At 33.7% G+C, this 27410-nt stretch overlaps 1 protein-coding gene across 4 annotated transcripts in view; it reads right to left on the bottom strand.

Annotated features, from left to right (window-relative positions):
- Positions 1–27410, bottom strand: part of CSMD3 (CUB and Sushi multiple domains 3) — a 1146349-nt gene that overhangs the window by 71351 nt on the left and 1047588 nt on the right. For all 4 annotated transcript variants that reach the window (XM_045805628.2, XM_087864412.1, XM_045805629.2 and 1 more), the window contains 6 exons: positions 13688–13768; positions 12587–12700; positions 7900–8088; positions 7372–7518; positions 4955–5143; positions 593–778 (listed from right to left, as the gene is read on the bottom strand). In XM_045805628.2, coding sequence (XP_045661584.1) covers positions 593–778; positions 4955–5143; positions 7372–7518; positions 7900–8088; positions 12587–12700; positions 13688–13768 — 906 coding nt within the window. The remainder of the gene's footprint in view (positions 1–592; positions 779–4954; positions 5144–7371; positions 7519–7899; positions 8089–12586; positions 12701–13687; positions 13769–27410) is intronic.

Raw genomic sequence — 27410 nt, 5'->3', positions numbered from 1 at the left:
AAATAAATGTAATATAGAGACAAACAAAAAACCTTATTTAAGCCAACATTTTCCAATTCTTTTGCTGCCAAATATTTTAACAGAACTATTAGCTGTCACCATTACGTAATATTCATTTACCTATTAAAGTAGTAATGAAAGCAATGGGAATACTCTAAATGTAAGTAACCTGAAGAATACTGATGAAAGTTGAAAGTTATAGATCATTTTAGCAACATCTTTTGTCCTTATAAAAATCAGAGCTGAACATTTTGGAATATAATTTTATTAATGATAAATCCTTAATTTTTTTTTCAAGGACATATACAGAAAGTACATGTTAACTGATGAGTGAATTTTTACGAAGTAAGTGAAACTTTGGTATGTAAAATAAAATTCACTTTAATTTTTGACATAAATATTCTGGAATTTATGTCCTTATAGTGTCTTCTAATTGTTCATAGTACAAGACAGCTTAATTAATTTTTATTTCCCTCTTAGACATCACATTTCATTCCAGGGATTAGTTCTAAAATTTGAACAATACATAAACTTTTAAAGCATACAAGATGAAATAGAAACACAAATGATACCATTTCCTTCACACACATACCAACACAGCGAGGGGTCTTGTTATGATTGCTCCAAGTTCCATCTGATTGACATATGGCTGTGGTAAGTTCCTTAGATGACAATCTATATCCATCATTACAAAAATAGGTAACTCGGGTTCCTACCAAGTAGTCTGTTGTGAGTATTCCTCCATTTGTTGGAGCTTTAGGAATCCCACAGGAAATTGCTAGAATGAATACATGTACAAAATCACAGAAACAGAAAAATACTTAATTTAGTAGATAAGGCTCTTTAATTGTAAAGCATTTAAAACTATTTGGGATTTTATTAACTCCTCTGAAACAATTTCAGAATATCTCCTAGAAAAGCTTTCCTGAACCATAACTTTTTGAATAATTTATTTCAAACTCCTATTGAATTTTTTTTTTTTATTGGTGAATCCATACATTATTAATGCTTCATTTCTGGGTTTCTTACTCGGTTTCTTGTTAGTGTGTGCATGGTTATCAGCATTCATATAGATTATATGAGAATGAAAATTGGGTAAATATAAAGTGTATCTAGAGCTAATGCATAACTGGGCCACCACACAGCAAGTTTGGTCAATTAATCAGATAATTATTAAAGACTGTAAAGGTGTTGGTAACTAATACTCATCAGGACTTTGCCTGTATCAGGAATACAATGCATAGATGCATATATTTATTTTAACTGGAAGCTGGATATTGCTTTGTCTTAGGTCCAAACTCTATGTGCTTGGACACCATCCATAGATTATCATGTGATCAACACGTTTAATAAATATAGGGCCTGGACATATTGTCTTAAAACCTAGGTTGAATCATCCTGCATTTCATTGATATGTCTTAGATGTCTTGCTTTTCATCTACAATAAATCTGATTTAGGTGAAATTAGTTTTCCCATAATGTGATGATTACAGTAAAATTTTTTATTTACTGTATTGTGTATCAGGTATTTTCACATCTCATAAATTCAAATGACTATACAGATACACTCTAAGATCGATTGCCATCTTTGCTCTACAAGTACACATGTGCATCTCCAAAAACAAAGAAGAAACATAAGCTTCCAACAAATATATTTGGCAGCAAAGCCCTGATTAAAATGAGATTATGTGTATCTTTTATATCATATTCAGATATGTATAAACATTTGTACATATGTCTGCACAAAAATTAGTGTATTTGTTTATGGATACAGCTCCACAGCCAGCTGGAGTTATGTAACATCTGGTATATGTACTGTATTACCTCTACAAAATCAGAAAATTTCCGAATGCTGACCTATCTAGTCTTCTAGGTTTCCTATAAAATATACCAGACTTATAACTACATTTTCTCATATTAAAAGAAATAACAGAAAAATATGTGTTCGGTTTTAGTATTTACAGACTTGTGTTCCAGTTACCTATCTTTCATTTCAACCTAAGATTATTTCAACTTTTTTTTTCTAAAGATTTTATTTATTTATGTGACAGAGAGACAGCCAGCAAGAGAGGGAACACAGCAGGGGAGCAGGAGAGGAAGAAGCAGGCTCCCAGCAGAGGAGCCTGATGTGGGGCTCGATCCCAGAACTCCAGGATCACACCCTGAGCCGAAGGCAGACGCTTAACCGCTGTGCCACCCAGGCGCCCCAGATTGTTTCAACTTCTTTTAGAAAACCTACCACTTAGGTGTTTAATTTTAATTAATCCATGTGAATTTTACTATGAAGTGGAATATTTTAGTGAAATCTGTATGAAGTTCACAAGATTGAATGGCAGACTCCCTACTGGTGAACGGTTTGATCTTTCGTAATCGGATAACCTGCAAATAATGAACAGAAGAGCAGTAACATTGACTTAAAAATTATACAAGCAATCTCATATAATTATGTTATTATCCCTGCTATCATGCTGCAAACATAAATGGTTCCCTGATGTCTGTTCAGGCAATGTTGATATTTCCACTTAGGACTTTTGGGAATTTCAATTTGTAATAAGTCATCTCTGTACTGAACCCCACCGAAGACTGTGTATTTACTGATTTTTTAAAAAATCAACTATACATTATTGGAGTAGTGGAGGTTTTGAACTTAGATCAAAGTAGAAAGGAAATAAAGTTTAAAATGAACAGGTTTCACATATGTGGTCAGTATAAAATGGCTTTATTTTAGACCTAAGAAAATGGCAACACGCTCAAATGATAGCACGACAACTATGCCTATGGGTAGATTACATCTTAACTTCTTAGGTGTAAAAAAAAAATCAATTTCAAAAGAACCATCATCACTGAGTGGCTGTCACAGAGGCTTCTCTACAGAACTCTGGGAAGAACACAGATTAAAAGTGAGGCAGAGAATGCAAAGTGACTGTTCCTACATAACACTGTACAATACCCAGCTGCATAGTGGGATGAGACTGGTTCCAATTACTGTAGGAGAGGAAATCAGTGAAGGGTTATTTGATGTGCAGACAAATAAAACACCTGCCTAAACCCAACTAGAAATAGAAGACCAGATTTTCTATCTTCTACTGTGTTCATCTACTGTAACTGTTGCTCAAGCAAATATATATGAGGATATATAAAGAAACTGAAGAAATAAAGAATAAAAATGACTGAAGAATATAAAACGTGGAACAAAACGAAAATTTGCATTATGTGAATAGCTCTTCCCAATGACATTTAGCCAGTTCATTTTAATTAGCTATGTTCAAATACAGATAGGTCACATGCAGCAAAGGTTTTTATTAACTAATTAATCTTTTAAAATTGTTTCAATGATAATGAGAGATCAATTTTGGAAATGGCTCCTTGAATTATAAACATGTTATCATTTTACTGTGCCAAATATCTTTTTAATTTAATTTAATTTAATATTTTGATTTAACTCTTCTTTTCCAAACCAATTCTGGGAAATACTAAGCATTTGTGAATACTATTCATTAGTCAAAGAAAAGCAGATGTTTTGATAGTTTATTAAAATGTATCTAGTCAGCATGAAGTCAGCTTTTTCAATGTTGATAAGCCATTAAGGGTATGACTTTTCACAGAATTCTAATAAGTGATTAGTATTTCTTGCATCAACAGAACGAGGAAACAATAGTTCTTTCATTTCTCATTTATTTGTACTTACCTGTGAGAGTTATCTTTTCATGAATTAAAATTACAGTTTAACAGGTAAAAGAACCCATTTCAGGTGTTTGGTAATATCTATGCTTATTGTAACTTGCTGATGTTCAATTTTAAATTTTAATTGTTCTATTTTATATTTTATTTGTTTTATATAAATTCCTTCTGATAAGTAGATTATAGGTAAGACCTATTATTTATTAACTGAGAATATTCTGCGTTTTTTAATGTGAGGGTTCATAGTTGTTTAATACCCCTCTTCATACTGGGTAGAATAAATCAAATATAAATTTAAATTTCATATGGAAAAAATAATGTGATATGCTAAATATTAAAAATTTTCAAAGTCCAATGACATTAGATTTTCTTATATAACTGATGTTGCACTTGTCTTTATGACTACACATAGCTAAGAGACTACATTTTAAAAACAAGATCTAATCCAAAGATCTAAAATATGCCATTTGTTGAATAGGAAGCTTGTCATTCTGTTTGCTCTGACAGTGCCTCAATTCTTAAAATACAAGTGAAAAGGAAAGACCTATCTCTGTTAAGTTAGCTAAACAGTGAAGAAAAAACGATGTGGTGGATGGCTGGCTACATTTTCTTCTTTTAAATTTGTTGCTCTGAGAGCACATTTTTACACGCTCAGAGTGAAAGTCTTCAGTGACCCTGCCCACTCTTATCCTCTCTTTTCTCTCTGCAGACTCCACACTAAAGCAATCTCCAGCTCTGCGTCAATCATTTTCTGACAGCAAAGTAATGGGAATGGTAGATGTATAAGTAAAATGTGTACAGATAGGGGCACCTGGGTGGCTCAGTTGGTTAAGCATTGGACTCCTGATTGTGGCTCAGGTCATGATCTCAGGGTTGTGATACTGAGCCCCATGTGGGGCTCTGTACTGGGCATGGAGCCTGCTTAAGATTTTCTCTCTCCCTCTCCTTCTGCCCCTCCCCACCCCACTTTCTCGTGTGTGGTCTCTCTCTAAAAAAATAATGATAATAATAATAATAAAATTTATAAGTATACACAGGTGTATGAGTGGTTAGAATAAAGGCATTAATCACACAACAAATGAAGAAATATAAAACAATGTGTCTCTTCTCAAATTTATCATTCTGCATGTTTAAGTCTTATTTTCAAGAGGGGCATCTATAATATGCTTCTGAATATTTATATTTTTGAAAGTTTCAATGATCCAAATGCAAAAGTTAAACAGGGTTAATCTTTTATTAATGTGTTTTTCCGTTTGGGGATAATATACTTCACCTTGACAAGCAGGGACCGGCGCATCCCATGCATGATACCCATAGGAAGACTTTCTGCACACAGCACTGCTTTTCCCAACAAGTCGGAAACCTCGGTCACAGGCCCAGCGGACCACACTATTAAGTTGTCCACCTGTCTGACTGATGATGTATCCATGAGGTGGAGATTCTGGTGTACTACAGTAGAAAGCTTTTCAAAAGACAAAAGAATCACTGTATAATTAATAAATCAGAAATGCTTTACAATCCAGCATTGTAACTGCCGCCTGTGTGAATTGTACTTCCTACGAACATCATATAATCTATTCTCTTGACAATCTGTTGACATAACTTTTGGGAGACAAAACTAACTCCGAACTTTTTATCATCACAGAAGAGGTTTGAAATATACATATTTTTAACACCCTGGCAGTTCAAAAGCCCTACAAATATTTCAGTGAATTTTGGAAGCTGTACTTTTTGTAATTTGAAGGACCTAAATGCCACAGTCTTGGTAGTAATATTTTAGAGCATGCTGTTTACATGTAACTTTGAAGTGATTTCGAGACACCTGTATCATGTTAGGTCATGCATTTCATTTTGGTTGCTGTCTAAATAGACCCCCCACATTCCATAGTCCTCTCTCCCAGTTTATTAGAGTCTCCATGCTGTCAAGAATGCTTACATATGGTGATAAAAATGTCAATAAAATAAAACTTTCTTCATCTTCTGAAGTCTGAAATGTCAAAAGATAATGTCAAATGCCTTTTTCATATATATGTACTTTTAAGACTATTCAGCCTGGCAGGATCCATTTACCCTTTGAAACTTCAATGTATTCATCTGAGAAAAATAAGACTTTAGTGGTAACTAGGAAGAAAGAGTTGGACTTGGAATATATATGTCATAACCTATTATTTCTAAAAGAAGAATATACAATATGTCAAGCTATTCTTGGGGTTAAAGTTGTGTTTTCAATATATTTATATCAAAATTTATCATGAATATCAACATAAATAAGGATTTAGTCTATAATATAGTCAGTTTAATGCTTATAATTGATTTGAATAACTTCCCTTTAAGTTATTATGATCATTAAAACTACAATTTGATGTGCTGACTTTTAAATTCCATCTTTTGGCACAAATTTAATAAAAAGACATTTATATTGTTCATATGACAGAAACATAGATTCAAATATGAAAAAATATTTAATGATGACTGGGGCATATATTTGAATTTTTTTAAACATTTCTTCTTTGCATGCCTAATAACATTTTAAAAAAAACTTTAATACAAATCTATTGTAGGACAAAATTCATATAGATATTAGTACTGTGATATTAGTGAAAAGTCAATTCTAAAATGTAAAAGACAAATTGTTAAAATTAAAATCAAACTATCATCTTATAGTTTTAAGAGTAAACAGACAAAAATTAATTTGTACACTATATATGCCAACTTATATAAAAATGAGTAAATATGAGAGTACATTTTAAGGACTAAAATTCAAAATTTATTGATGTTATGTCTAGAATTGTTTTGTCAGAATTGTTTGTAAAATATTTATGAAAGTAATTTTCAGTTGAACTGATTAGCAATGAGCCTTGGCTTGGGGAGACATGGTCCAAGCACTGTACAGAAAGAGATGCCGGATTAGTTCTCAAATATCCTGTTATTGAGCACATAGCCATGCCTCTGACATGATTTAGGATGGGGGAAAAAAAGGAATATAATCTTTGTACAATGAAGAACTATTTATATACACTTACTCAACAAGAAAAGAAAATTATTGGCTCAGAATCATTAGACCTTATAAACAGGAATGCATACAGAAAAGTTATTTCATCTTGATATTGAAAAGGATTTTCAGCGCATATCTTTCTAAATACTACTCAGTGAAAAGCAGTAATGACAAAACAATTCATTTTTTCAAAACTAAAGGTTTTTAATGATGTGTTGGTCATTTCCCTTTCAACAATAGACTTATTTAGGAAGTATCATAAATAGATGGAAAATAACAAAAACAAAGATTTTTACCATGGAATGTTCATCTTTTGTTTAACCTTCTCATAGAAAGGACTTATTAAATAGGTCAGATAGCACATTTGAGCAACAATGTTACTCTTTTGTGAGAATGCAAAGGAAACAAATCTATTGGAAAAAAGCATTCACAATATCAGTTTAACTTATAATTAACATATATAAGTCATCTATATCCTAAATGCTTTTAATCTTTTCAAAAATCCCAAGAGGTAGGATTATCATGACAGTGGGGACACTGAGACACAGAGAGGTTACACAGAGTGCTCAAGAAGCCTCAGTGGAGGAACTGTGATTTAGATTCACATCTCATTGAGTAATGTCTGTGCTTGTGCTCTGTAGCCACAACCATACTGAGGATGTAGGTGAGAGGTGTACTGAAGTTGTATCGCATACCTATATATCTTATCCGGAAGCCTTTTTTGTTATTGCCATGATCTGCTGACCACTGGAGAAATACTTCGTGACCATTGCTTGTTATATTAAAAGCAGAAGAGTAATCTCCACTGAGGGAAATAAGCACCGGACTTTGAATATTTGGTCCTTTGGAAAGAAAATAATACAATTTTAGACACAGCTGAACAATTATGTTCCAACTTATCTTTAATATTTTATATATTTAGAATAGTATTATATATGGGGACATTCCTCCAAAGCCAATTTATTTCATCAACAGTAACTTAAAACATAGTCTCTTTGTTTAAAACATTTAATTCCACAGCTGAAGAGTCTACAATTTGTAAAATAATAAGATAACTACAGTTTTCACATGGTATGTAGATAAACTGGATGTTGATACTTCTAAAAATAATTGTAAGATAAAATAAAACATTAAGAGCAGTTATTTACACTGACGGTCTGCAAGTATAACTAGAATAGTTGAACTGAATTTCTGAATATGCAGTAAATATAAACCATGGTTACCATCATACACCTGAAGAACATCAAATTCCTTTTCCGTCTGGAAGAACTCTACAAACATGCTGATATTATATCCTTTTTCTACTGAGATGCTCCAGGCACACATTTGAAGATTTGGGTAACTGTCAGGATATCCAGGGCTCAATATGACTCCTGTGGAATCTAGCCGTAATTCATTGGCAGGGCAGAGCACTATCAAAGAAAGATATCATTAAATCATGCTAGTCTTTTAGACCTAAGCGAAAACTGCATTTTAAACACCTGGTACTCTGCTTTCATGTCTAATAACTATAAAGGAGACAATACTTTGAATTATGTGTTAGAAGAGATAATTTGTATTAAGCTTGCAGCTCAAAAAATGGAGAAATGACCCAAAAATTATGGTACCGATTTCCTTTTTTTTAATTACATGGAAGAGTCATTACTTTTCTGTATAATAAATACATAGATAATTTAAAATAAGACATTTATCTCCTGTATTATAAATACATAGATAATTAAAAGGTAAGACATTTATCTCCTTCGATTTCTTTATATTCTTTCCCTACCTTTCCTCATCTTCTTATGTCCCTCCTCCTGCCTTTCTCATCTAGGTCTTTGCCTGTCCTTTTCCTTCTTTCTTTCTTTTTTTTTTTTTTTTACTCACTCTCTTCTCTCCTCAAACTTTAGCTCACTCAGGTATGTAGGGCCAGACAAGAAATTGTACTCTTTCAAGAGTATTTATTCTGGGCAAGGCTACTCCCGATCTCAGAAATGTGGTTAAACCATGAAAATTTTACACAATTTTAGGTTACCAATTATCTTTCAGTTCTTTGTGTGAATGAGCCAGGCATGGAAAAACCAAATATAGTTGCTGGAATATAAATGACTAGATGAAGGATTTATATATTCATCATTTCCTGGATGCAAGGACAATGAAATATTTTGAGTTATAAAGTCTCCATGTGGTATAAGGATGGAAAAGAATAAGCAAACTACTGGATTAGGGCAGCATATAATTGCTCTTTAATCAAGTTAATAACTTGAAAAGAAATAATTCAAAAATAGAAGCATGAGAGACTATGGACTCTGAAAAACAAACTGAGAGCTTCAGAGGGGAGGGGGGTGGGGGAATGGGATAGGCTGGTGATGGGTAGTAAGGAGGGCACGTATTGCACGGTGCACTGGGTGTTATACGCAACTAATGAATCATCGAACTTTACATCAAAAACCAGGGAGGTACTGTATGGTGAATAACATAATATAATAAATATTTTAAAAAAAATAAAAGCCACCATAACTAATAATGAGATGTTTGGAAATTGACTATAGAATATAACAGAGTTAAATATAGTAAAAATACAACATCAAATATAGAATATAGTAAAGCTAAAATATGTAAGAGCTGTTTTATTTTTTCATTTTTTGGCTTTTACTTCAATTTGAGACACTTGCTTCTTGGATATGATTTGTAGTTTTTTCAAAAATAATTAATTCAAAAATAATATTGCAGTAAATGGCAGCAGGTCATTCTCAGTCTAAAAAGAGGAACCTGAGCATTGCTTTTCACAAAAGGACGAATATTTAAATAAACAAAAAGGTTAACTTGACAGTTAGAAATGGAATGGAAAATTTGAGTCAAAGATGAAGAACATTCATGAATATATAGCTATAGCATATTGAAATGATAGATGTATATAACTGTATGAGAAACTAAGTTTTAAGGAAGGGTTTATTTAGTGTGTGCTCAGCTATTTAATACCTCTGGAATACTTAGCTAAGTATTTTTTTTGGGTTACTGAGCATGTTACTTCGTCACAAAAACCATTTAGCAACTTCAGAATTTGACACAAAGTCCTCCAAGTTCAGTCCTTGCCTACCGCACCAACTTTGTTTCCTGCTGCTCCGCCACTGAAATGAAATGCTCCAAACCTATTGGATGAACTACTTACAGCTTTTTGAACTCTGCAGATTCCTTCATGCTTCTGTTTCAAATGCCCTTCTTTCATCTGCTGCATTTGAAATGTTAGTGCATTTCAACGCCCAGATGAAGTGTCTCATCTTTTGTGAAATACTTCCTGAACCTCTCCTCCATCAACCTGAGCAGAATTGTTGATTTCTTTCTCGGTGTCTCCGTAATGTTTGCTTCTATTATTGCAGTTAGCAATTTCATGGCTATTTCCTTATATTTTTCTTGGTCTCCCTTCCTAGGCTCTGGTTATTGAAGAGCAAGTGCCATGTCTTATTCATGTGTTGGCCCCAATATTCTAACTGAATAAATACTCCATATTACTTTTGAAAAACTGATATGATTCAATATAATTTGTGATAAATACACAAATTAACCTATTTTCATACTATTCAACACATATTGGGAAGCCCAACAACTGTCAAGAATAAGAGACATATTTATGGATTGTGACTACATGTTAAGACACTGTTAAGCACCTTTTGTGCATTATGTCACTTGTCACAACAACCTTGGAAAATGTGTACAATTTTTACCCCCATTATACATATGGGGGAACTGATGCTCAGAAAGTTTAAAATGCATAAAGTATCACAGGTTCAGCTGGATGGACTCCACAGTTTTAACCATCAAATATACCATCCATTTTACTTCATTTATATCAAACACTTTAAAGAGCAAACCTTTTAGAACTGCTTTCCATATTTTAAGTGTGATATAGAAAACTAAAAGGATAAAGGGAAGAATAACAAAATGGATGCAGCCCCTTTAGGAAAAGTGAAAAAATATTAAATAATTTAAGATAGACTAAAAACAATGCATATTAATTCTAACAGACTTCAAAAAGAATGACTATTTTAGCAAGCTTGTGAATTAACTCAAATAAAGAAAAAAAATGTAAAGTCAGAGTTTTGGCTTAAGTAACTGGTCAATTAATTAATATAGTAACACTGCATAACTAATTCTGAGGGATGATTTATTACTTTTTAGCTTGTATCTGAAGTGTCATTATGAGATAAAAATTAGTCTTATTTGTATTCTCCATAGTACATAGAATAGAAGAGTTGCAATTATTAATTATAGGAAATTCTGATTTTAGAAACAAAATATTGAAAGTCTGAGAGGTGAGGGATTATTAAATAGCTGGTTATCTGGATTGTTTTATTTTAATTTTTAGAAATGTATTAAATTGGGATCCAGATACAAAAAAAAAAAAAAATTAAGTATTGCCGTCCAAGAGCTCACAATGTATTTATATACTGTGGTCAAAAAAGGAGTCCTGACATGTAATAGCTTGTTCACAAATTCCTGTGTCTGCCCAAGTTTTTTTCTGGATATAACTTCCCAAAAGGCTAAAATTGTATCCTCCACATTCACATGTCTAAATGTCTGAATATGTATCCTACATAATCCAAAGTAGCTAAAAGGTAGTCTTGTATAAAGGAGCAAATTGAATGAATGACATTAAATATCAAGAATACAGGTGATAGACTTCAGAAAATCCAAACAACTTCAAGATGTTCTAATGTCATTGACTAAGAGAAAGGAAAATTTTCACATTGGTGTTATTTTTTACATCCAAACATGTCTTTCTGTAAAGCCCCTTGTGAAACTCCTTCCATTTTATTGTAAGGATTCCAGTGAGGTAGAAAATTAAATGTTAATTCCTACTTTTATCATGTTTGGAATAATAAACAGAATTTTTGTTTTAGGTTCATTTTAACAGTTAAGATACTGCACAGGAAACAGACTTCCACTTCTCAGTAATAAACCCCAAAGAAGGAAGTAACCTAAGAAAATCTGGAAAGAGACAAGTTCAATTCAATTTTATTCAAATTAACCAATATTTATAATTAGTTACCATGTGCTGGGCACTGTTCTGGGCCCTATGGGGTTACACAAATTAACAATATACGATTTCTGAACATCAAAACTCTAGCACATTATTCAAGGTCCGTCAGGGTCTTGCCCTTGTAATTCCATAGCGAATTCCTTGAAGTCTATACTTCTGTTTTTTTTTTTTTTTCCTTCTGTGTCTTTGTATATTCATCTGTCACTTGGACCACTATTTGTCTATCTCTATTCCACCAAAGTCTCACTTATCATATGGAACCAAGACTCAGGGAGCAATGCCTCCATCAAGCTTTGCTTGCCCATAAACAACTAAACATTACATGATTTGATAGCCTCCTGGTCTGTTTCCTAAACACTCTATTGCTACCACCTATAAGTTGCTACCACCTATAAGGCTGTCATATCCCTTAAACCATGTTGCCCTCACAGCAGGGAACATTTATAGCATGTTTTTTGCTTGCTTGTTTTTACTCAAAACTTTATGCTTAACAAGTTAACAGGTACTCCATTAAAGTTTAATGATTTTAGTGGTTAGAACTGAAACTATTTCAAATAAAGGCAATCAATATTGGAGACTTTATTTAAGGTTTTTCTTATTTTCCATCTCCATTTCCATCCCTCATGGCAAAATTAATTCAAATATATTGAACTGACTTTGGGATAAACTAAAAAAAAAAAAAAAAAAGTAAACCTTGGAAGAATAAATAATATTTAAAGTTAAATCTAAGAAATAATGTAATAAAATATACCACATATGAGTCATGTAACTTTAACATTATGGCCAGTTAAATATTTAATATTTATGCAAAACAGACTTTTCTCAAGTTTGCCATTATTTATCAAACATAAAACAAATACTTAAAGATCAATAATCCTAAGAATTGGTACCTTGACAAACTGGAGGTGCTCCATCCATCTGGAGTCGTTCTCCTAATCTGCATGTCAGAATTGCATTGCCGACCAAAGTAAATCCTGGAAGACACTGATACCTAATAATGTCACCTATTATTTAAAAAAAAAAAAAAAAAAAAAAAAAAAGAAGCTTCAGATAGGCAACAACGGAATGGTAAAAATGAACAGATATTTTGATTGTAAAGTCTGTAAATATTGCAGAATATTTTTTTTTCAGTCATTTTCAATCAGTATAAAATTCTATTAGTTACAAGCAGGAACAATATTCAAAATATTGAACTACAACTTCTTCATAGATACTGACCAATCAGAACTGAAGCCAAGAGTAAATTAGATCTTAAATTAGATCTTACTACAGTAAGATCAAACTGGCGTCTACCAGTTGGATATAAACAATAGTGGTGAGGAAACAAACTAGTTGGTATAGTTATGGTATTCATTAAAAATATATCAAGCAGTTAAAAGGATTCAAAGTTATTGCTTTTATATTAAGATTAAATTTACAGGAGTCATTAATATTTTTTCATTTCTCAACCAAAATCAATATTACGATAATGAAAAGAGTTTGTTATGGCAACATCCTTTTGTTACATCATTTTTCAAAATATGAGAATTATTGGGATTGAATTTCCAACCTAGTTTTAAAAGGACTTTTTTTAAATCAAACTGAGCATAATCCACAACTTGTTTTCAAAGATATGAAAATAAAGCATATCTTCTACTATACCCTATATAGTCTTCATTGTATGTTTTAGGCTTAGCCTGAATTCAAAGAACATTAGTGTGTCAGAAAAGGCAACAAAATAATAATTTAGAAGAAACCAGCAGAATACAGTTACATGGTTCAAATCCCATACTGGTTTTTCAGTTGTACATCCTAGAGATACAGGATTCTTGCTTTTGCCTGTACTCCCTTTTGGTCTTGTCTCTGCTGTCCATTCTTAAGAATTCCCAACAGTCCTCAACAATCCAGAGAAAGAGGGTCTAAAATAATTGCTACTATTCTTTCTGTTTCTTTTTAAGCAAATATATCTACTAACAGTATGTTTTTTTAAAAAAGAATTTATCAGACTTTACCTATTTCGAATTCATCATCTTCTGTCAAAATTTCAGCATTGGGTACAGGTGGTGGAGGCTGGCACACTCTTAGTTGATAAGCTATAAAAATAGACAATATGTTTATTCCTTTTCTGAGAATGTGTATATAGTCACATGTGTGAAAAAAACCAAAATTATGCAAGGGTTATTTATAAGCATAAAAATAAATGGTATAATTTATGAAGTTTCAATTATTTATTTTTAAGTATACTATAATATTGGGGGAAAATAAATCATTCCTTAGATAACAAAATATTTTCTCATGGTAAGACTATTTACCTCCTCACAGGATCCCCTGCACCTAGCAAAGTGCCTGGCATATAGTTATAATTGTAAACAGGTGCTCAATGCTTACTCTATTCCAGGAAATATTATAATTACTTTACTTATAAAACTCCATTAGTCCTCACAAAAATGTTATTTATTTTATTACTTAATTTATGATTAGGTCCATAATTATGTCCATTTTATAGAAGAGAAAATTGTTAAAGAGAATTAAAGAATTTGTCTAAATTACACAGCTATAATGTGACAAAACTGGGATTTGAACCTAGGAGTTCTGACTCCAGAGCCTTCTCACACATGCTATATTAATATATTCATGAAATATCTATATATTAAATTTCATGTTTCTAATAATCTACATCACTTGAATAGGTCAACTCCATTACATTAGAAAGATTCCTATTTGGCATAATTTAAAGGCCATCAAAAAAAAAACCCACCCTTTATGAATCTGAGCATCATGACAACTAGCCCCTTCTGATAGCTATATCACAATCATTTGCTTGATTAAAGTCTCAATTTTAGGGAGATTTTTAAAAATGTAATATAATCTTGTTCAGTCAAGAAACACACTTGATTACTATTATAGCATTTGGAAAAAAGTATGTTTTATATGCTTCATTTTATTACTTAGGAGTTAAATTATTTATGTATCTCAATGAGCAGATAAAGAAATTGACACACAACTCTTACAGGGCTGAGCCAGGACTCCAGCCTCTGTCCTCTAACTCCAAAGTCCACACCCTCAGTATTTCCCCTATTGTGAGAAAATTATGAGAGCACTGAGGAATATCAACTGGACCACTTAAAGAAGACTCCTATAAAAGGAGATGGATAAAACACATTTTAAAGAATGAGTAAAATTTTTCCCAGTTCTGAAGGGTAATCATGTGCATAAGAACATTTCGGATGGAGGAGAAAACATGAGCAAAAAGTTGGGCATTGGTTCATCATCATGTAACAAAAAGCCATTTATTAGAATACACCTCCAGGTTACTAAGGACAGAAACAAGACAAAAATTTTTCTTTTCTTTTTTCTTTTTTTTTTTTTTTAAGATTTTATTTATTTATTTGACAGAGAGAGAGACAGCCAGCAGAGAGGGAACACAGGCAGGGGGAGTGGGAGAGGAAGAAGCAGGCTCCTAGTGGAGGACCCTGATGTGGGGCTCGATCCCAGGACTCGGGATCATGCCCTGAGCCAAAGGCAGATGCTTAACGACTGAGCCACCCAGGCGCCCCAAGATGAAATTTTTTCAAAATGTAGCCGAAGAGGAATGAATCAAGGAAAATTTTTGTTTCAATTTCCTGCTGTAAATTGTATGTCTCTTCAAACATCTTCCTTCTAGTACTTCAACCTGTTTATAAAATAAAAGCACTTGATGTGCAATGATGATAATTTGCAAGTATAACACTGCTCTACACAGAAGGGTTACCACTAGAGAAAAGACTTACTAGGAAAGAAGCCTAGGATGGAAAAGTGTAACTCAGATTTTTGAGAAAAAAGTTTAGGTTAGAGTAACATGAAGAATTTTGAAAATCATTTTCCTGAACTTAGACCTTAAAAGGGGTACAATAACCAAGGTAAACAGTAATTGTAATAAATGTCAAAGAGGTAGAAAAAAGGGGACAGGAAGATACAGAGAACCTGCCAGGGAGAAATCCTTAGGAGACTATGCTTCAGCGGAGAGCATCTTAACTAATCTTGATGTAGAACAGGGATCAACTCAGAAGTTAGTGGATTGTAGAGATGCCCACACACATATTATTTCACTTTTGTTAGCTGGTAAATTTATTTTTGATCATCATGTTAACGATAATTTATTATTTTAAAGAAAAAGCACATTATATCAATGAGGAATTCATGATTGCCATCTGTAGAACATGCTTAGAATGACCTACATAACTTAGCTGTGGAGTTTTAAGACTGGGGTTGTAAATTATTATTAATGAGGAATATGATGTTCAGAGATATTATGCTACTTTCCCAAGATCACTTGGGTTCTGTGAGCTAAATTCCGTCTTATTCTCTGTTCTTTACCATCACCTGCAGTTTTATAAACTGTGTTCCCAGAGCCGAGGGATCACCTTGGGGTCATGGAGGGCCTGAGGAGGTGTAATGTCCTTGCCTCTCACCTCTACCATATAAGAGCAAATCTACGTTCATCAATTTTATAGATTTGAGTTATGAATAAACTTTCCTTTGAACAAATTTTCTACTATACAAACCTAAGCGATTTCAATGATTCTTTTGACTTTAAGTCTGATTTGTGTTTTAATTCCCAATTTTCTATCTCCTGGATAAATACCTTTTCTGGATACACAAATGTTTACTAAATAACATATAAATCACTAGCTTCCTTGGGAGGGAACAAGTCTCTAAACAGTATTCGCTAGGATAACTCTCCACTGTAAAATTGCAAATGGGCATAAAATAGAAGCAACTGTTGGGTCAGAGTGCTAGAAAATGAGATTTAAGCAGTCCCTGAGATACTTGTCACAGTCGAACTATGTAATTCTGACTATAATGTAAAGGAGAAGGAAATATTGAAACCCCTTACCATCTGTTTTTCTTTTGACTCTCAAAGACAAAGTACTACAAATAATTAAATCATAAACAGCTTTCAACAATTCTGTTCTCAATCTTCATCAATTTCTACTGGTTTGCTCACTAAAATAAGTCTAAAATGTGTCCAGTGACTTTCCATTCTTTCTGACAACATCTCAGTGTAGAACCCTGTCATTTAATACTTATTTTACTGAGTTGAATAGTACCCTACAAAATTTATGTCTTTCTCAGAACCTTAGAATGTTATTTGGAAATAAGGTTGTTGCAGATATAATGAGTTAATGTGAGGTCATACTGAATTAAGGTAGGCCCTTAAACCACTATGTCTGCTGTCCTTATATGAAGAGAGAAGACAGAGATGGACAGAGTGAAGACATGTGACAGGGAGAGACTGGAATGCCAAAGATTTCTGGCTACCACCAGTAGCTAGGATGAGGCAAGGAAGGATCCTGACCTGCAGCCTTCAGAGATATTACCCTGTTGATACACTGATTTCATACTTCTAGCCACTAGAACTGTGAGAGAAAAAAAAAATTTCTGTTTACTTATGACATCCAGTTTATGATACCTTGTTACAGCAGCCCTAGGAAATGAATACATCTGTATTATTAAATCTGCCTACAGGATGTTTCTTGCCTTCTGTGTCTTTCTAGTGCAATCCTTCCTACACACAAAGGAGGTGATGGAAGGGAGGTAACACAAAATTTTTTTGGAATCCACTGTGTGCAAAGAACTCTGCAAGTTACTTTACATGGGTTACTTCATTTAATTCCCAAATTACTACATCAAGATATGTGTAAATAGCTCATGTTGCTAAAAGGGACACTGAGTTTTAGAATGGTTGAATTATTTGCCAAGTTCAATGAGCCAGAATTTGAACCATATGCTTGAAAACTAAGCCATATTTTCTCCATTTACAGACAAATCAATCTGGACTGGAGAATTATCTTGGTGCCGCCATTTCCCTATTATCAATATATAACTTGTCATGGCCTAACAGATTAAATTTATAATCTTAGATAAAACAAGTTTCTTAATTTTCACCAATCCTTCATATGAGATGTCTGCTAATATTTCATCTGAACTTTCTCAAGTCCCTTATATTTACCATGTTAATCCCCCACTATGCAATGTCATTTTTGACAACTTGCCAGCCTGGAAACTGGCACCGTAATACTTAGCATTGCGTGCTCTACTGTCTCAAATTATTCCCCTTTATTCATTAATGTGTTAGTTCTTGTTCCATGTTTAGCTTGTGTGGGACCATTGGTATATATTTATATTTCCTATAATGTCTAACAGTTCATTTTGTTGTTTATTAAATACATATTATTGAGAGCCTAGTTTGTGTCAGACACTATGTAATACGTGCTGGGAATGTGATCGTGAACAAAGCAGACACCATCCAGCCCTTATAGGCACTTATTGTCAGTGAGAAAGACATTAATCAAATTATCTTATTGATAAGTAGAAATTACCTAGTTGAAACAAGGTGTCTGTGTGTGTGTGTGTGTGCGCGTGTGTATGTGTGCATGTGCCCATGCACGCACGTGTATGTGTGTTGGAAGAGGGATGACACATAGAAAAATAACCCAGGCAGAGGAATCAGCAAGTGTGAACCAGCAAAGAGGAAGGCTGGGTGGGGGGTTGGAAAGGGTGTGTGTTGGTGGGGATTGGGCGAGAGGGTCCTGAAGACAGTAAGAAAGAAAGACTGGTAAACTGGGGTAAGTCCCCCAGGAGGCTATGGGCCATGCTCAGGATTTGTTTATTGTAATCTTAGGAAATGGCAAGCCTGTAAAGAGTTTCACGTCTGGGAAGAATATGATCAGATTTCTTCTTAAAAAAAATAACTGGCTACAGTAGGAAAAATAAACACAATTGGAAGAGGACAAAGGTGAATATCCAGGGACTACTAAAGAGTCTATATTGCAGCGGGTGTTAAATAAACAATTGTTGATTGGATCTAAAAAAACTCACAAGTGTCCTCATATGACTTGACATTAAATTAGAAGTCTTGATTATGTTCTCCAAGGGCCTCTAACTTTGTTTAATTAACTTCAGCCCCATCTATTAACTGGTTTATAATTTTAGCTGCAAATGTAGAGTTCCTCTCCTCCACTTAAAACTCAAGTATCTCTGATTTGTTATGTCACCTACGATGCCATTCTCACCTCATAAAAAACATGAAACCACATCTCTACACTTTCTCATAATAAACTTTGAAAAATCAAGCCTGTCTACAACCTAACCTTTACTCTAGTCTCTTCTACTATTCCCTTATCAACATAGCTCTCAAATGGTTGACAGTGTGACACATGATGACATGTCTAAAACTAAATTGTACAGAATTTTATTTTTATCTGTCTTGCTTTCTTGAAACCTATCTTCCCATCTCTTTGATAATTTTGTCCTCAGATGACTAAAAGAGAGACGTGGTCATTGATCACATTAGTTAGAGTTAACCTCTTGCAGTTGCTCTGTTTCACATCTACTTGCCCTCTGGCAATTTTCACAATCTATAGGAATTGTTTACTGCCCATTTTCTTGCACTGGAATATAAAGTAGTGGAAGCAGGGACTTTTGATTATCTTATAACAGCTAACTCCTCAGGTCATAATGCAGTACCTGACATAGCAGTATTCAATAAATATTTGCTGCGTGACTGAATGCTAGAACAATGAAAGAATGAATGATGAATGAGCAAAGCATACATATTAAATAAATCCTTACCATATTGAGTGTGGATTCAATCCAGACTCTTTGGGTTTAAATCTTGTTTCTAATGCTGACAAATTGGGAAATCTAGGGCAAGTTACTTAAACTTGACCTCACTTCTCCTCATTTGTAAATAATAATTAAAATAATAATGATAATATAATAACTTTATGCCAACTTAAAGGGTGGTTACAAGGATTGAAATGTTTACATATGCAAAGCCTGGCACATAGTAAGTACTCTACGAGGTAAGCTCTTGTATCAAATTGAGGGTTCAATTCCTTCCACATATTTGGTGTTCACAGATGAATAAGACCATTTGGTAAAACATACTTTCTCTTTTTTCTAAGTTTTGCTTTTTATTTATGAAAAAAGTTTGGATTTGGCAATTACTGAAATAATTATGAGCAGCTCAGGCTTATTACCTTGGCTGGTAGGAGCAGGGTATAATAAAGCAATGGTTTGAGGTGTGATGAATCAGATGTGATGTTAACTGGGGAATTCAACAGTGCAACTCTGATTTTTCTGAAAATGTTTCTATCAAAACAATCAACATCACTAGGAAAAAAATATATTCTCCAATCTGTGTTGGTGAGTAAATACTTGTGTGCACAGGGCAGGCTGATGTAGTTTTTATTCTGGAAGCAGACTGCCTGTGTTCTAATCATGGCTCTGCTACTTGTTAGCTCTATGACCTTAGGTAAACTGCTCAGACTCTGTGCTTCAGTTTTCTCAACTGCAAAATAAACATAAAGCTAAGATTGAGTTAATATATTGTAAAGTGCTTAGAACTGTGCCAGACACATATGATTTCAAAGGGAGAGTGCATTCCCTGTTTGGCAAAGGTTAACAGGAGCATGGCTGCTTTGATTATGGTTGTGCCCTGGACACACAGAATCCCAACCTAACATGACTTTACTCACAACCCCGATATCATTCAAAGGGCTAGTACCCATGTGATTTCCCAGGACACATCAAACTATTCACTTTGCTTCTATTGTGATGTAAGCTGGATGTTCGAAAATGCTGAGATTCCTTATTTGTTTTACAGTGATGTACATTACACTGTAATAGAAAATTCTTAACTTCAGCAACTCTTTCTACAGCCATGTGTATTGTGTATGTGTCTTGCTCTTAAAACTGCTAATACAGTGCTCTGGAAATCATATTCAATAAATATTAACTAATAACTAATTGAATTAAAGCAATATTGCATCCTCTATAATGTATATGGTTTGGTTATCTTGGAAGAAGATAAACAGCTCTAGGATGAATACCCAATATTGCACGGTTTAGCACCATAGATTGTTTGAGCTGGAAGTTACCTTATAATTCACTTAGTCTGCTCTTTTTATTTTTTAGGGCGTGTGAGGAGGGGAAGAAAAAGGCCCTAGAGAAGTAAATTGAGGTACACAAGGCTGCACATCGAGTTACAGGTAGAACATATATTTGGGTCCGTGCTTTTCATGGATTATTCTATTTAGAAGCAACTTCACAGTTATGACCGTTAATGAAAAAGCATTATAACAGATATTTACACATTTAAAATATACCTTTGACTTAAATCTGTGTTCTTTTTTAGAAGAATCATTTTAATCAACATGGCATTCAGCTTGAAACCACTATTTACTATTTAATAGTTACATGAGGGCATCATATTCCATATGTCACTATCTTTTTTTTTCTTTTTTAAACATCGGTTCCACACCCAGAATGGAGCCCAATGCAGGGCTTGAACTCACAAACCTGAGACCAAAGTCAGATGCTTAACCAACTGAGCCACCCAGGAATCCCCATAGGTCAGTATCTTTTGTGGATGACTATTGCTCAAATAGTGCCATGTTTTGGTTCAAATGTATACCAGATCTCTGGCTCCTGGTCCAACAAATTTTCTTCTTGAAATCGCTTTAGAGTTAAATTCTGGCAATATTTTTCAGTTATTTTTAATTTCTTATTTTCTTTGCAATGAAACATCCAATCTAATTCCAGAAAAGAATGCTGCATTATCTACTTCAGTTCAATTGAGCTATTAAAGGCTTCTTCAAAAAAGACAACACAGAACACAGGCAAATTGCCATTCCTTCTCTAAATCAAAAAAGCTCAAGTGCACAACCTTTCTGCCAAGGACCAACACAGTGTCTCTTAAAGAGGAAAAATATAATTTTTTATGTTCCTTTATAAATTCTAAACTCTGTACAATGACTGGTGGTGACTCAGATTAAGTCAAGTATGATAATTTCATGATTTGGGAAAGATTTGGAGGAGGAAAAGCATTGATGATTACATGTTCATTCAGTTATGTAATTTTGTCAATGTTATTTCAAAAGTTATATAAAGCAAGTTTAAGCAGCTCTACTTGAAAGAAGAGTTAGGAGTGTTTAAAATAAAAAGCTCTCTGAGTTCTAATTAAGAGGGAAAAATAATATATACTTTTTTTTTTCCATTTTGGAGAAAATCTGTTAGCAAGTTGACATGAACCATATAGGTAAATTTGAAATTACTTACAAATACCACTTTTGCTCCATTAACATTATATAGTCACTTTCTTTCTCTGCCTATATAAGGGAGAATCTTAGAAATCAAGAGCAAATGACTCATCCCCAGATTTAGAGTTGAGACTAAGAAAGTCCCCATCATGAGAAAAGGATGAACAAGAAGTCACTCTTGGTATTTCCCTAGAGATGGAGTAACAGAAGTATAGTAAACAAAACTACTGGGAAATCTCCTGAATTATCCATTAAAAAGTTTCAATATCTGCTGCATGAATTCACTTCCCGATATTCAGATAGTTCATTGAAATTATCTTGCCTTTTAGTACTGAGCTCATTAAATTCTGAAAAATGATGGATAATCTGATAAACAGAGCACATCAGCAATATCATTTGACCTTTGTCAGTCTCTGTTTTCCTTTCCGTCTTCACCATCATAGTTCGGTTTGCTTTTGGTTGTAAAGGACCATGCTATAGCTATCTTTAACTATCATAAACTACTCTGTGTATTGAAAAGAAAAGAAAGAAAATAAAAGAAAAAAGAAAGGAAAAGAGAAAAAAGAAAAGGGAAGGGAAGGGGAAAGAGAAGAGAAGAGGAGAGGAGAGGAGAGGAGAGGAGAGGAGAGGAGAGGAGAGGAGAGGAGAGGAGAGAACAGCTCAGGTGTGTTCTCAGCTTAGAATTGGCCTGGCTCTGATAGGCTGTGATTTTCTACTGTTGACCATATACAATTTCACTAACAATTAGCATCAGACGTGATAATCCTTTGACCTCACTGAAACAAGACAAAAAGAAGACATTTCCATAATTATATCTGAGCACAATAAAAAACAAGAACACTGTCTCAACTGCCAAAATGACCAAGTCTCTTCCATGTCAGCTAATATGAGCAAATGTTGCTTCCATACCAATTATTGTTCCAGGTATGTTCTACTCCTTCCACCTTCTAGAAAAAAAAAATGTATTAAGATACCCAGTTATAGGGGCAGCTAGGTGGCTCAGTTGGTTAAGCACCTGCCTTTGGCTCAGGTCATGATCCCAGGGTCCTAGGATAGGCCCCACGTCAAGCTCCTTGCTAGCAGGGAGCCTGCTTCTCCCTCTCTCTGACTGCTGTTCCACCTGCTTGAGTTCTCTCTCTGTCAAATAAACAAAATCTTTAAAAGGGGGGGGGCACCTGAGTGGCTCAGTCGTTAAGTGTCTGCCTTCGGCTCAGGTCATGGTCCCATGTGGGGCTTCCTGCTTCTCCCTCACCCTCTCCCCCTGCTTGTATTCCCTCTCTCCCTGTCTCTGTGTCAAATAAATAAATAAAATCTTTAAAAAAAATTTTTTTAAAAGGTACCCAATTATAGAACTGCTCCAATTTTGTAACAACACCGAGTCTAGAAATACAGCGTGCTTCCTTGAACCTTCCCAGAACTAGCTTGCACAGCCCAAATCCTGAAACAAGCCTCTCCTAATACCCTCATACTGGGATGCCAGAGGGTCCCTCATGGTGTTTTGTCTCACTTATTACAGTGAGCAAATAAACCCAATTTTGTTTAACTGAAAGATGTTCCTGATGGACTTTGATTGGAGGGTACTGACGGTAAGACACTGTACAAAATAAATGCCATAACGTATGAATGGATGTGCACGTGGAGTCAAATGTCAAAATATAGTAGGCAATTCTGGCATGATTTCAGTCATTTAAGTAATCACTAGTCATATTAGTAATAGTAAATGGTATTATCTTTTCCTCTTAACAGTTTCACCAGTTTGTCTTTTTAGTTTCTTTGCCACATTATATATATATAATTGTATGATGTCCATACTATGCTCTCTGGATATCAAACAATAAAATACTTTATGAGTTCAATGCTCTATCTACTGACGTATGAAAGGAGGTCAGGTCTTTAGGTTGTGTGAGGCAAAGGGGTCACACAGTTCAAAGCCATGGTGATTTATGTTTTATATAAAATGTGTCCTTATATCTGCAGCAGTCTCTTTTAGGATGAGACTTTGTGGAGTTAAATATACTTTCCCTAAATACAGCATTTATTGTAAAGGCAACATAAACTTAAAAGATGACCTAAAAGATATTACGAGCCTTTTAACACACTTCTTAAAAATAATCTGAAAGTCAATATATAATCAACTCATTCTTTCACAGAAGATGTGCCAATGGATATACACTGGAAAACAATGGATCATACAAATCAAATCATAATATAAATTATGCTTACTAAGAAAGCCTTCTGTATATAAATTGAAGTTCTCTAATATTCTGATATTAGAAAAAGTGGCACCCTGGATAATAGATCTGAACATGAAAATGATACCTTCTGTTTTAAATGAGTAAATATATAATCTGGCTATGTTATAGTCTCCTAGTTGTTTTGGTTGCCATAAATCAGACCCCCCAAAAAATTATCTTCTTTTCACACAGTGACCTTACCATATTTTTGGAAACCACAAAGAACATACTAAGTTGCAATGAACCTACATATTGTTGTGAGCTTGTAAGTCACGAAGAAGAGAAGCACTACAAAGTATGAAGTTCTAAGTTTTATTTAGGAGGGGTATTTTCTAGAAAATGAGATGACTTATAATCTTGCTAAAAATTAAAATCACTTTTGCTGAATTTTTAAGGAAAAATTAGATTTATAGGCCATTGAATATAACCTATGTGTTTGACAATACCAGCGTGGGACACTGCCTGGCATTCAGTAAGAACTCTCTATATTTTAGCTATTGTTATTGCCAGTATTGTTGTCATTATTTAAAAAGAGGTCATTCTATGGAGTCAGATGGACCTATTTTGAATTCCAGGCAGCTCTCCTATTTATTAGTTCTCTAGCTTTATGTAGGTTAATTTTTTTTCTTTCAGTTCTTTCATTATTAAAATGGGGATAATAATACTTATCTTGCAGAGCTATTAGAAAAATTAGCAATAATACATGAAAAGTAGCTAGCAGAGTACCCAGCATATTAAGTTTTCAGTAAGTGGTAGCTATCACTATTCTAGTGACTAATGTGGAAAGTCAGTGTCTGCAAAAACGATGCAGTTAAGATAGGTTTTGTGTAATTTACTTTTAGGAAGTCATTGATTAGGACTGAATATTGTTAATATTTATTATAAACCAAACCCATCTTAAATCTATGGCAGATATCAAGAAAATTTAGCATTTACTTTAGGAAATTACAATTCCAGCAATACAGAGACAAAAACATTTCCTTAGATTAAAAAGAAGTATGATATCTGAGATAAAGTGCCTTAACATTTACACCTGTCCTATTTTTTTATTGCACAGAACTTTCATTTTCCAAAGCTTTTTATGAATGTTATTTTTGATCATGAAAGGCTTTATGAAGGTGATGTTTTATAAAAGACAGATGGCTGGCTGGATCTCATAAAGGAAGTCAGGTTAGGAGAAAAGAAACACATATTTTTCTCTTTTCAAATATATTAAAAATACATTAATAAATAAAGCTTAAATGATCAGTGTGACCTTTAAGAAAGTATGTGAGAAGATTGATCTGTCAAATTTATAAAATAAATACACAAGTCTTAAGAAAACCACTTCTGACAATAGGGCATAAGACAAGGACCTATTAAATCAGTAACAGAGTTTAAATAAAACTGAGTTGGGGAGCAAACCACTCTAAGCTTAGGTATACTTAATTGGTTTAACATTAAGCGTTAAGTAGTGCATTACCTTCCTGGTTTACTTTTTTTTTGTTTGTTTCTGTGAAGGGAAATGCATACATCTACCTGATCATAAAATACTCTTTTTAAAAGTTGTAAGTAATACAGCTCAAATAAAATCAATTAAACAATTTAAAAAAAAAAGATTTTGAACTCACTCTTTCCACTATGAGGCTAAAATACAATAATCAGTCAGTAATAACATAAAAGGGTTAAGAAGCATAAATGTGATTTGTGTCCTCAAAAAAGCACTATAACTAAACGCGCAAACCTTATAAAACAATACACCATGCTGTAATAAGTTCTCAAAAGTTTGGTAAGAGAAAGTGCAATCATAGAGAAGATGGTTGTGAGCCCTATGAGCTCCATTGTCAAGAAATGGAAGAAACAGGACTTAAGAGAGGGAGATAAAAAGAACCAAAGATGAGTATGAAATCATGTAAGAATGGAAGTTTAGGAGGCAGCGCCAGAACCAATCTGAGTGGAGTCAGAGTAAGCGCTGGGGAGTAAGATTCATTGAATTGGATTATAGGGTAGCTTTAAATTTGATTTAATGTAGGCATCCCGCAATCTTGAAAAGGAGAGTCAGAATGAAAGCAGTACTTTAGGAAAATTATTCTACTAAGGCTGGCGAATGTAAGACACCTGTCAATTTTTAACATGAACCCTGGCTACATCCTCAGATTTCAAGGTTATTTTAAGGTTTAGGTAAAATTCCCAGGGATGTCGATTCAAATGTTAGGCTTTTCTAAGCTCTGGCAATTGTGTCTTTTTATGAAATTAAAAGCACAAACATAAATAAAGATCAGCCCTCTATTAGAAAATCTACAATGTGAGACAAGACAAGGTCAGGAAAAGAACATTTACGAAACATCTAACATATTTTTCATGGAATGTAAGTTTTGAGTATCAAAGTTTTTCTTACATTATATTTTTAAAAGTTAACAAATTTGTTTTAGAAAACATCTTTCTTTTTTTTTTAATTCAATTAGCCAACATATAGTACCTCATTAGCTTCAGACATAGAGTTCAGTTATTCTTCAGTTGCATATAACACCCAGTGTTCATCACATCACATGCCCTCCTTTACGCCCATCACCCAGGTACCCCATCCACCCACCCTCCTCCTCTCCAGCAACCTTCAGTTTTTTTCCTATAGCTAAGAGTTTCTCATGGCTTGTCCCCCTCTCTGATTTCTTCCCATTCAGTTTTCCCTCCCTTCCCCTATATTCCTCTGCACTGTTTCTTATATTCCACATATGACTGAAACCATATGATAACAGTCTTTCTCTGAATGACTTATTAAATTGTATATTAATGTAATGGGACAAAGCACATGTTCATCTTGCTAATTTTCACATAACTTTTGTGAATTTAAGATAGTAGCTTACTGATCCTCTGAAATACACATGGAATTGGTCTCACAAAGTCATATGAAGCAGGATGTGTTTTACAGAACTATGGTCATAGCAGAGAAAGGACATATCATTAGGAATAAACATTTTCTTATTTATAGAGGAATACAATCAATTTGAGATAAGGGGAATTTTTTTTAAAAAGCTCTGTGAACCATCTGAATGTTCTTTGAAAAGGTTAATGTTATGAAGAGAGGACCCAGAATAATTCTATAAAAAGAATTAAAATTGAAACTCCTCATAAATTATTTCACGGGAGTAAAAGCTATGAACTTAATGATCTGGAATAGTCACTTAAAAGTGTAAGATTCTAGAACAGATACAGTTTTTGAAATAAGAGTATAAATGAATGAGTAATATGATCCAAAGCATAAAGATATTGGATGCTATTTTTAGAAAGACTCACAGCAGGTTGAATAGATTAAACATTTTGTATGAAAAATCTATTGATGTCTCAAAATTACATGCAATAAAATATGAACAGCTGGTTCCTTTTTATTGGTTTCCGCACAAAAATGATTATTTTCTACTGAGTAATTACTGACTGAT

This window comes from Ursus americanus, chromosome 9, assembly GCF_024610735.1.
Source record: "Ursus americanus isolate L20-20 chromosome 9, mUrsAme1.1.p, whole genome shotgun sequence".
Lineage (NCBI taxonomy): Eukaryota > Metazoa > Chordata > Mammalia > Carnivora > Ursidae > Ursus > Ursus americanus.
This window is presented reverse-complemented; position numbering and strand designations above follow the sequence as displayed.